Source organism: Myxocyprinus asiaticus, chromosome 23 (genome assembly GCF_019703515.2).
Source record: "Myxocyprinus asiaticus isolate MX2 ecotype Aquarium Trade chromosome 23, UBuf_Myxa_2, whole genome shotgun sequence".
NCBI lineage: Eukaryota > Metazoa > Chordata > Actinopteri > Cypriniformes > Catostomidae > Myxocyprinus > Myxocyprinus asiaticus.
In genome coordinates, this window is record NC_059366.1 from 239195 (window position 1) to 251728 (window position 12534).

A 12534-nucleotide genomic window follows, 5' to 3' on the forward strand; every position below is an offset into this window, starting at 1 on the left:
AGTCAGTCAGAAGTTTACATACAATTTGTTAGTATCTGGTAGCATTGCCTTTAAAACTTCTCACAATAAGTTGCTGGAATTTTGGCCCATTCCTCCAGACAGAAGTGGTGTAACTGAGTCAGGTTTGTAGGCCTCCTTGCTCGCACACGCTTTTTCAGTTCTGCCCACAAATTTTCTATCAGTTTGAGGTCAGGGCTTTGTGATGGCCACTCCAATACCCTGACTTTGTTATCCTTAAGCCATTTTACCACAACTTTGGAGGTATGTTTGGGGTCATTGTCCATTTGGAAGACCCATTTGCGACCAAGCTTTAACTTCCTGGCTGATGTCTTGAGATGTTGCTTCAATATATCCACATAATTATCCTTACTCATGATGCCATCTATTTTGTGAAGTGCACCTGTCCCTCCTGCAGCAAAGCATCCCCACAACATGATTGTGTAATTGTATAAAGGCTTGACATCATTTTCTGGAATTTTCCAAGCTGATTACAGGCACAGTTAACATGTTTAGTATGTAAACTTCTGACCCACTGGAATTGTGATTTAGTCAATTAAAAATCAGAAGTAAACAATCTGTCTGTATACAATTCTTGGAAAATGTATTGTGTCATGCACAAAGTAGATGTCCTAAACGACTTTCTAAAACTATAGTTTGCTAATATTTAATCTGTGGAGTGGTTAATGACTTCAACCTAAGTGTATGCAAACTTCTGACATCAACTGTAAGTGCTATTTGTTTTAATGAATAGAATTTACATTAGAAAAACTTTTTTTAATTTTTTTATGAGGCATCTGTATTTCAAATTATTTTTGTATGCTACACATCCAAAACAGGCTGAGAAATGTTTCTTGGATGACATTACAATGCCTAAACTGATCAATTCACACTGGCCCACTTAGCAACATGAAAAACAGAAATGTTTTACAATTTTGAATAACTTATACACAGAAAGTGAGCAACCAACAGATCTGTGTTTGGTAAAAATGCTCAACCACTGCACAAAACACACTGTAAATAGAAAATCAAGTAGATTTAAATGAAATGGTAACAGTTGACACTTTTCATGATTAATTGATAAAAAAATTTGTCTAAATTATGTATGGTTCCCTGAATAAGGGATAAGAAGCTGCATCAGTAGCTGTAGCTGACACTATGGGAAATCCATCAGGAGTGTTGATTACTAAAGCCTGTATAGCATTTCAATTTCAGATGGTGCTTAAGCTCCGCCCTCCTATGCACATCTCACAACACATCTAAGATTTTCTGCTGAAGAGAACGCAACCCTTGCAGCAAGAAAATAATAGTATGGACTTGTGTCTCTGCAGAAACCAAATGGGCGTTTCCTAATCAGTGGGCGTTTCCAAAGCGGTATGGCAGTTTTTCAACTGTTTTTAATAATTTATCTACTTCATTGAGATTCCCTACTTTCATTGGATAGTTAAAAAAAAAACATCCATCCCAGTTTGAAAACAGCCACAGATTGGGAAATGCCCATTATTGTTCCACAGAGACCTCTACTTCTCTCGCTCTCTTATTCAGGGAACCAGGGTTATATACATAACCCAAACATTCCCTTTCATTATAGCCAATTACTTTTTTATGCTCTGACATAATACAAAAGGTCCAAGCTGTTCACATACAAAACCTGTTGAAAGTCTAAGAAACAATTCACTGAAGCAAACACCGGAAGCAATGCCATCTGGCAATACCATCAAACAGTGGAGCCACAAACATCTCTAGTACCACAGAAAGATCCCACACACATGCACTGGGTGAGATGGAATAAATTTACCCTTCATAAACCTGGCCACCATTAAATGTTTACCAATAAACAATCCATTCACCCAAGCATGACATGCATATACTGACACAACATAAACTTTTATGGGTGGATGTGGTCAGAATTGAGTACAAACGCTTTCCTCAAGGAAGTGCAAAATACAGTGCAGAGAGCAGCCAACTGGGTCCTGATTGCTCAAAAATGCAATAGTGATAATTAGAAAAGGCACAATTCTAGAGAGGAACACTGAAACAGGTTGCGTCTTGGGCAACACAACATCCACTAGACCGTGAACACCCAGGCCTGACTATATCAGACAAATAGTTAGTTGTGCAGGGGAAATACACATCCAATACATGGCATGCCAGTTACGTTAACATTTGCAGGAGAACATTTAACCCCACTGAACCCCCTGTGCCCATCTGCTCAAACAGAGGCATTTTTCCATGGCTGAAGACCGATGAGTGCATTCAGCCCAGCCAGGTGGAACTTGTAGCTGGGCCTGGGCCACATTTGCAGAGCCACTCACAGGAGGTGCCGGAGAAACTGTCGGCTACCTTTGCCACGTGCTATGAATTGACGACACTTTGGCACACCAATAACCACAACTCACACAGAATTATCTACTGTGGCCCGCAATGGAACTCCCTGTGCCTCGTTGCTCAAGGCGAGACATGTTCAGGGGTTCGCTCGGGGGTGCAGAGCATGCGGTACCGGGTACACTATGGGCAGCTGAGGGCCCAAAAGTTGCCTTTGCCTCGCTGGCTACTGCCACAAGGAAGAGTGTGCTTGCTTTTGGGAAGGCCGATCTGCCTCAAGACAACACATCTCTAAAAAGAGTCTGGGTCTGGTTCATGCATGTCCCAGGCCCATTTGGTATGCCTGCAAGATCATATACCACCTGCAGCCATAGCCGTAGCCATTAGTCTTTATAGTCTGAAGTCTAGGTCTGTGATGTTTCTGCAGCATTACACACAAAACGACACCTATATCTCTAATGTTGTCCAAAATTCCAATTATGATAAAGACACACTGATATACTGCAACATTCTTTTTGCCAAGACATTGCACAACAACAACAAAAAAAATCTTCTAAAGCAGGGATAGCAAACCCTGCTCCGGGAGAGCTACTGTAACTTCCTGCAGAGGTCAGCTCCAACTCTGCTCCAACACACCTGCCTGTACTGTAATTTTCAAGAAATCCTGAAGACCTTGATAAGCTGGTTCAAGCGTGTTGATTAGGTTTGGATCTAAACTCTGCAGGAAGGTAGCTCTCTAAGAGCAGAGTGGGTTACCCCAGTCATAAGTATCAATACAATATCACAAGAAATGGCATTGCGATATATTTGTATTGGCATGGCCCGAAAGCATAACAATTTCAGAATGTGAATTTGAGAACGTCTTAATATTTGGTATGTCTCTCTTTTGCTGTAATGACAGCATGCACTCGAGCTAGCTTTAACAAAACCTGATGATCTATGTTATGCCAGCATAATTTGAGAACATTACACCTTGCATCTTATGTTCCTCAATGAAAATAAGAAAATCTGACCATCTGCCACTGGCTGCACAATGACAGTCATTTTAATACCACCTGTGCAGCCCTCCAAAGAATTACTTTTGATTTTACATTTTCTCTCTCCCATTTCCCACTTTCATTTGAAATTAAAATTACTTGCACAAAAATTTGGATTGAACAGGACATGAGTAATGTGTGTGCTTTTATGATTCTTTTATGGTACTTTTTGGACAGTAATTATTAGACGCATTATTCATTTGTTGTTTTGAAACAATCAACATGAATATTCTGTAAATTATTTAATTTTGTGTTCCAGGGTAAAAAGACAGTCGATTTGGAACACAAGAGGGTGAGCAAATGATGACAGAATTTTCTTTTTTCCTTTTTTTTTTTGGCTGAACCATTTCTTTAGGACATTTAAAAGCATTCAAAATGAAAGACAACAGCAAAAACGACAGGTGCCTGTGGTAGCTCAATGCTTGCACAGTGACATTCAAGGAAGTCTTGCATTTCACTCCAGCTGATGGATTAAACATAGAAAATGTCAAGCATACCATGGACAAATTTAGTTTTAAGCAAAGTAACAATTCTTTTAAAATTCTACAGTACACTTTACTGTATTATAGTGCTATAATGGATTTTTTTTAGGAAATGGCATTGTTTATCCACCTCACATGAGGGGTACACCATTTCTAAAACATTTTCAAACAGCCATATTTTATAATTGCAAAGGAGGGATTGAAGTACCAGGGACTAAAAACAAAGTGATTTTCCATTTCAGTTCATTCTGAGCAAAAACTGTATTTTTTCATTCTGGTTCAGAAGTTCCACAGCCTCCTTTCCAAAAGGTTACCAGTTAGAACAAAATAAAAGAATGGTTAATAACGTTATTTTTAAAATGACAGTACTCTGAGCTATAAGGTGTGGGTGAAATACCAATTGCAGTGTTGCCAAATCTCCCAAGAGAAACAAGCAACCTGTTCTGGAAAAACAAGCCCAAAATAAGCCTCTTTCCTCACCAAAATAAGCCAAAATAAGGAATTAATGTTTTCCTGTTTGGTGGATTTATCGGCATAGAAATTAAAACAAGCAGTTAATTAACAGATAAGAATAATTTTATTTACAGATCTGCTTCTCAGTCAAAACCCAGCAGCATTAAATCTGTATTAATGCATCATATCTAACAATAATTCAATGAAGACTTGGAAAAAATTGAGAAATGTACTTTTTACCTCTAATAATGTTTTCCTTGTATCTGGATTAACTGTGCATGTATATGTAGTATTTATACATAATTCTACAGGTCTTCATTCACAGAATGCTACATCCACAATGGGCAATTAGGCAAAGAAATGTATGATGCAGCAGTTTCCTTTAGCATCAAAGCACATTTTTCAACATGAAGTGATGTAGTTCCAAACATTTACTGTGATAAACATTTTGGCCTTTAGTTTCATGAATAAATTATTGGATCAAAAATTATCCGGTTATAACCAGTTATCAGCATTTAAAGATAATGTTTTTACTCTGGAACAATTGAAAATCATGATGAGGAATTATCTGAAAAATAATATGCACACTTTGTCATAGCATATCATGTCTTTAATGTTTTAGAGGTTAAGTTTATATCACTCAAACAATCTATGCTGAAATGAGTTGATACTTTCAGTACAAAGCTAACTTTTATTGAGGTTAAGTAACAAATGGTCTCACTTCTTTATTTTAAATGCCCATAATGCTTAAATTACAGACATCACCTTTAGGGACACTTCATATTAAATCATAAGTACACCACCGGTGTCAAAATTTTAGGGTTACTTGCTCATTCTTTCTTATTTTTTTCTTCACATTTTAGAATAATAGTAAAGTCATCAAAACTATGGAATAACATAAATGGAACTATGGGAATTATGTTGTGACTAAACAAAATCCAAAATAAATCAAAACTGTGTTATATTTTAGCATCTTCAAAGTAGTCACCCTTTGCCTAGAATTTGCAGACATGTACTCTTGACATTTTCTCAACCAACTTCTTGAGGTATCACCCTGGGATGCTTTTTAAACAGTATTGAAGGAGTTCCCATCTATGTTGGGCACTTATTGGCTGCTTTTCTTTATTATTATTATTTTTTTTTAGTTTTGTACTTAAATTAATATGTTGGCACAATAATATTTTTGTCTATAAAACTAATTACAAACATTTAAGCATATGCCTTCAGGTTTTTAAAGGGATAGTTCACCCAAAAATTTAAATTCTCTCATCATTGTGTATGACTTTCTGTCTTCACCAGAACACATTTGAAGAAAAATTGAAAAATATCTTAACTCAGAAGGTCCTTAAAATGCAAGTGGACGGAGATTTCTCTTTTGAAGCTCCAAATATCAGAGACAGTCAGCATAAACGTCATCCATACGACAACAGCTGTTAAATGAATGTCTTCTAAAGCATCACGATCGCTTTTGGTGCAAAAAAAAGATGAATATTTAAGTACTTTTTAACTATAATCTAACGCTTCCAGTAAGCTTCACGAGAGGATGGAGTTCAAGCGGTCTCTCATGTGACGTATTTGCGTTGTCATGATACAGACGTAATCTCACGTTCTCTTCTCGGTTGAGACATCCAGGATAAGCACACAAACGCACCGTTGCAAGTAAAGAAACCGATAAATACATATCTAAACCAAGACCAACCAAGCTTCTGTACAGCGTTCCTCCTCACTTGTGAACAGCGCTGCTCTTCCGGCTGTGTCGCACGTGCGTCAGTTCTTGCATGTTTCAAATGCCAACGCGTTTACGTCACACACATACCACTTGTTACCGGAAGTGATGATATAGAGTTAAACAAAGCTGTTGTCGTACGGATGACATTTATGCTGACTGTCTGTGATTTTTGGGGCTTCAAAAGAGAAATCTCCATTCACTTGCATTTTTCTTCAAATGTGTTCTGCTGAAGAAAGTAAGCCAAACACACCTAGGATATCATGTGCCTGACTTAATAATGAGAGAATTTTCATTTTTGGGCGAACTATCCCTATAAGATAATCAGAAACATTTCAGTCAAGTGACCCCAAACTTTTGAATGGCAATATATGTCAATGAAAGAATGAAACGTTCAGCTATCGTTCTTTACCATGATGATTTAGATAGATCACTGACTATTGCTTTGATCTGTGACTTGTTTCAAGCTACTGCATTTATAGCCAACATTTGGTAAGGGGCCATTTTGACAAACTTTGCCATTTGAATTGTAATATGATAAACATCATCTAATATTGCTGCTCTACTATGCGTGTTCCGCTTACTCCTGCCAGAGCGCCACTTGCTCGCACAGCGCTGTTTGAAGTGGTGAATAACCCTAACCCTTGTAAGGCCATTTCATGATCTCAGTCTTATTTCAATCTATCATGCAGCCTTGATGGATATCATACAGATGACAGTATCGAGCATGACTAACACACAGTATCGGATTTGGTTCTGTTGCCTGATCAGTCTAAAAACATCAGTATCAGAGCCAATACCGATCCAGGTATCGGATCAGTGCATCCCTAGAAATAACGTGCACTAACAATCAATGGTTTTGACACAACTATTCAATGTTAATACTATTTTACACATTTTAGAACAATAATCAAACCTATGTAACACAAATGGACCTTAAATGTATTTATTTTATTGGTGACATAGAAACAGTGCAGAATCTGAAATATATCTTCTTAATTTTACACATATTTCTTCTTCATTTGGTTTTCTTTTATCAAAACACAGTTAATTTACAGGTTGAAAAATGAAAAATAACATTTCAAAATTTCATTGTGGTCTTACACTTTTGGACACCACTTTACATATATATATATTTGTATATATAGGACGCTGACTTTGCTGTATCAGTGCTGGGTTTCTAGGTCTGTGCGCATTAAAGACTGTCTGCAGTCCTGGTAAATCTTCCATCTGAACTGGCCTGTCCTCTGTCTCACTAACCCAGTTAACTAATCTCTGTCAACTGTGTCACACTGACTCTGACTCTCTCAACTCAGAAACTGTAACGATTTTCTCTGTCGTTCAGTCCAAAATCTGAATGTTTATTTGAGTAGGTCATGGATTGATATTAAACTAGAAAGACAGGCGATGAGTGTTTTGATGTGTCAGTGGTTATGATGATTGACGAGTAGATTAAACTGTAGATTGTGACGTCCTGCTGTGTGTGCAGATTAACATAACATGATCAGTTGGCTTTTAACGAGCCTGATATCTGATCAGTGTAAACATGAACGAGATCTGTGTTCCGAAACACACAGTAATATCTGATGCATGCAAAAACAAAACCAACGCAAGACGATCCACACAAAAATACCTGCATGAGTCGTGAGATATCTGCTCTAATTCTACTGTCAACTGAGCCAATGAACGGCACAATAATCTAAGAGCAAGAGTGTCTAAACCGCGCTAAACCCATCAGTAATCCAGCAGTGATGTTCACACACTCCCAGAGACACGACTGCATGATTTCATGACATATCAGCACAGGAAGACTGTAAATATGTTCCTATGTTTCAACCATTCCTGTGGATCTGGATTGTTCAGGGTCAGACACACATGAGCACAAGGTCTTACCTGTAAACTTTTAGTCTTTGTCGAAGACGAGCAGGCGTGCACAAACTGCTGTTCACTAATGCCCACCTCCTGCATGTGGTTCTCCAGTAACTGCTCCACCTCAACATTCAAAACAACTGTTAGAAAACAACGCCCTTGTTCAAATGAATTCAATTAAAACTGAATACTTTCAGATCTCACCAGCTGTTTGTATTGTTGATGAATCTCAGTGTAGGTCAGTTTATTCTCATCTTCATCATCAAACACTGAAACCACATTAAACATTCATATATAAATGATCTTTAACTTGAGCATTTATAAACTTTAAACATTTTAAAACATTACAACACTTCCAGCGTTGCAAATCTGTTATTCAATCGGTCATAATCACTTAAGCTTTTAAATGGAAATAAATGTAAATGTATTATACCGTGAGTAAATGAACATTTACAGAGCTGAAATATACACTAAACTCCTGCATTATAACAGTTAGCCTGTTGCTATTATTACATTAATGATGGTTTTGTTTATACCTGAGCAGTTGTTGTCCATGAAGCGGGTGAGTGGGATGATAGTATTAATGTAATGTTGTTATATTGTGTAGTTTGTGTACCTGAGCAGTTGTTGTCCATGAAGCGGGTGAGTGGGATGATAGTATTAATGTAATGTTGTTATATTGTGTAGTTTGTGTACCTGAGCAGTTGTTGTCCATGAAGCGTGTGAGTGGGATGATAGTATTAATGTAATGTTGTTATATTGTGTAGTTTGTGTACCTGAGCAGTTGTTGTCCATGAAGCGTGTGAGTGGGATGATAGTATTAATGTAATGTTGTTATATTGTGTAGTTTGTGTACCTGAGCAGTTGTTGTCCATGAAGCGGGTGAGTGGGATGACAGTATTAATGTAATGTTGTTATATTGTGTAGTTTGTGTACCTGAACAGTTTGTCCTCCATGAAGCGTGTGAGTGGGATGATAGTATTAATATAATGTTGTTATATTGTGTAGTTTGTGTACCTGAGCAGTTGTTGTCCATGAAGCGGGTGAGTGGGATGATAGTATTAATGTAATGTTGTTATATTGTGTAGTTTGTGTACCTGAGCAGTTGTTGTCCATGAAGCGGGTGAGTGGGATGATAGTATTAATATAATGTTGTTATATTGTGTAGTTTGTGTACCTGAGCAGTTGTCGTCCATGAAGCGGGTGAGTGGGATGATAGTATTAATGTAATGTTGTTATACTGTGTAGTTTGTGTACCTGAACAGTTTGTCCTCCATGAAGCGTGTGAGTGGGATGATAGTATTAATATAATGTTGTTATATTGTGTAGTTTGTGTACCTGAGCAGTTGTCGTCCATGAAGCGTGTGAGTGGGATGATAGTATTAATATAATGTTGTTATATTGTGTAGTTTGTGTACCTGAGCAGTTGTTGTCCATGAAGCGGGTGAGTGGGATGATAGTATTAATATAATGTTGTTATATTGTGTAGTTTGTGTACCTGAGCAGTTGTCGTCCATGAAGCGTGTGAGTGGGATGATAGTATTAATATAATGTTGTTATATTGTGTAGTTTGTGTACCTGAGCAGTTGTTGTCCATGAAGCGGGTGAGTGGGATGACAGTATTAATGTAATGTTGTTATATTGTGTAGTTTGTGTACCTGAACAGTTTGTCCTCCATGAAGCGTGTGAGTGGGATGATAGTATTAATATAATGTTGTTATATTGTGTAGTTTGTGTACCTGAGCAGTTGTCGTCCATGAAGCGTGTGAGTGGGATGATAGTATTAATATAATGTTGTTATATTGTGTAGTTTGTGTACCTGAGCAGTTGTCGTCCATGAAGCGGGTGAGTGGGATGATAGTATTAATGTAATGTTGTTATATTGTGTAGTTTGTGTACCTGAACAGTTGTCGTCCATGAAGCGTGTGAGTGGGATGATAGTATTAATATAATGTTGTTATATTGTGTAGTTTGTGTACCTGAACAGTTTGTCCTCCATGAAGCGTGTGAGTGGGATGATAGTATTAATATAATGTTGTTATATTGTGTAGTTTGTGTACCTGAGCAGTTGTCGTCCATGAAGCGGGTGAGTGGGATGATAGTATTAATGTAATGTTGTTATATTGTGTAGTTTGTGTACCTGAACAGTTTGTCCTCCATGAAGCGGGTGAGTGGGATGATAGTATTAATATAATTTTGTTATATTGTGTAGTTTGTGTACCTGAGCAGTTGTTGTCCATGAAGCGTGTGAGTGGGATGATAGTATTAATGTAATGTTGTTATATTGTGTAGTTTGTGTACCTGAGCAGTTGTTGTCCATGAAGCGTGTGAGTGGGATGATAGTATTAATATAATGTTGTTATATTGTGTAGTTTGTGTACCTGAGCAGTTGTTGTCCATGAAGCGGGTGAGTGGGATGATAGTATTAATGTAATGTTGTTATATTGTGTAGTTTGTGTACCTGAGCAGTTGTTGTCCATGAAGCGGGTGAGTGGGATGATAGTATTAATGTAATGTTGTTATATTGTGTAGTTTGTGTACCTGAGCAGTTGTTGTCCATGAAGCGGGTGAGTGGGATGATAGTATTAATATAATGTTGTTATATTGTGTAGTTTGTGTACCTTTGCAGTTGTCGTCCATGAAGCGGGTGAGTGGGATGATAGTATTAATGTAATGTTGTTATACTGTGTAGTTTGTGTACCTGAACAGTTTGTCCTCCATGAAGCGTGTGAGTGGGATGATAGTATTAATATAATGTTGTTATATTGTGTAGTTTGTGTACCTGAGCAGTTGTCGTCCATGAAGCGTGTGAGTGGGATGATAGTATTAATATAATGTTGTTATATTGTGTAGTTTGTGTACCTGAGCAGTTGTCGTCCATGAAGCGTGTGAGTGGGATGACAGTATTAATATAATGTTGTTATATTGTGTAGTTTGTGTACCTGAGCAGTTGTTGTCCATGAAGTGTGTGAGTGGGATGATCCAGTCTGGGCTGCTCAGATATCCCGCGATGCTCTCGAGCACCCACTCGCTGTCATCCGCCATCACGAGCCGATAATCTCACACAGATGTCACATTACTGACAGAATCATTCATTACTGTACGTATGATTTCAGCACGCCAGAGATAACGGTGTATTAATAACAAACGCGATCGGGAATCTGGCGCCACCCCGGATGTGTGCGACATAATCTGCTGCCATAGCGTCCGATGACGTCACGGCCGATGTCAGAACCCTCGGGCACGCGCATCTTGGAGAGCGTGCGCAACAAATAAAATATAATTAAAAAATATTTAGCAGGTAGAAGTATGAAATCTAAAGGTCTGCTCTCTGAGTGCGATTTTTTGCTTCAAAGTTCAAAGTTCACCAAGAGTGCTGTGAATTTTCCAATAATTATCTAATATGTTTAATTCAATTATTTCTAGCAAGTCAGTCATCTGTCATCCGTCTTTGGAACGCTCTCGGGAGGTTATTTCCAGTCATGCCAGTGCAGCTCCTATCTACTTGAATAGAGGAAGACCAAAATCTCCTAAACAGTTGGTCAAGATTACAATCGAAGTACATATTTCAGATCAGCAATAAAATCTGACAATTCTGGTATCTTTAATTGTGCCTCTTTACCTCATATTACGCAAAAAAAAAAAAAAAAAAAAAAAAGCTATTTTCCCGGCTTGCACAGCTAATGTGCATGCGCGTTCTAGAGTTCATTGACAGGTGATGTGTGTGTATCTAAAAGGTGATTGGCTCTTTTAACTGTAAGACTTTCTTTCTACATATGTCTCCCATTCATTTCAATAGAAGTGGCCCATCTCTGCTAAATAATCTCTGGTTTAACTCTTCTGGAATGGCAGTAGCGGAATGTAGCCTATACACCTTTTTCCTGGGGGTCTTACTGGAGAAAGGAATGTGGGTGGGACTTCCGCCGGAAGTTGTTCTATAGCATTCCCTAGCTCTGGCTGCAGTCATTTTAGGCGCTGTTTACAGCTGGTAATAAGACGCGTTTCGGATGATCTGATGGTCAGCACTAAATATGGTTGTAAACGGGGTGTAAAATGTTTTATGATTGGATCACAAAAACACATACAGAGGTAGTCAAAAAACACATTGCATCTGAGGTTTAAAACGCCATCCTGATGCATCCCTGATGGCAGCGAAGCACCACCTCTCACCAGTCAATCACCCACTGAACAAAAGTTTAAACTTACGTGCGGATTTAAAAGAAAATGACCGTCCCGTCGGACAACTTGAAAAAGCGATTACATACCCAAGGATGAGAACTTCACGGCTCTTCCTCTGCGTGTCTGTCTGATATCAGCATGCAGGGTGACAAGATGACAAGCACACACATCTGAAGCTGAACTAACACAGGTTCTCCACTAAAAACAACAGATCATTTTGCTCGATATGTTGCATTTGTGCTAAGATTAAATCTCAACTGCATCTGGGAGAAACAGCGCACCGGTTTTGTTTGCGCTTTGTCTTTATGACTATTTTGCAGTTTATTATCGTTCAGTAACACACTGGTATAGTGACTGATGTATGTCCATATGAAATCATACACACTCTCCTCAAAATCCCAACACCGCAATGAAAGAATGAATGGATGTACATCGTAACAACAGCTGTATTTACTTGACAATGGAA

At 38.2% G+C, this 12534-nt stretch overlaps 1 protein-coding gene across 10 annotated transcripts in view; it reads right to left on the bottom strand.

Moving 5' to 3' along the window:
* The window catches only part of cfap36 (cilia and flagella associated protein 36), a 67491-nt gene extending 56393 nt beyond the window's left edge, over positions 1 to 11098 (bottom strand). The window contains exons 1-3 of one of the 10 annotated variants that reach the window (XM_051651158.1): positions 10832 to 11098; positions 8094 to 8158; positions 7914 to 8012 (exon numbers count right to left, since the gene is read on the bottom strand). In XM_051651158.1, coding sequence (XP_051507118.1) covers positions 7914 to 8012; positions 8094 to 8158; positions 10832 to 10934 — 267 coding nt within the window. In that variant the 5' untranslated portion in view covers positions 10935 to 11098. The other 9 variants (XM_051651165.1, XM_051651164.1, XM_051651168.1 and 6 more) reach the window with 9 other exon arrangements.
* Positions 11099 to 12534: the final 1436 nt, after the last annotated feature.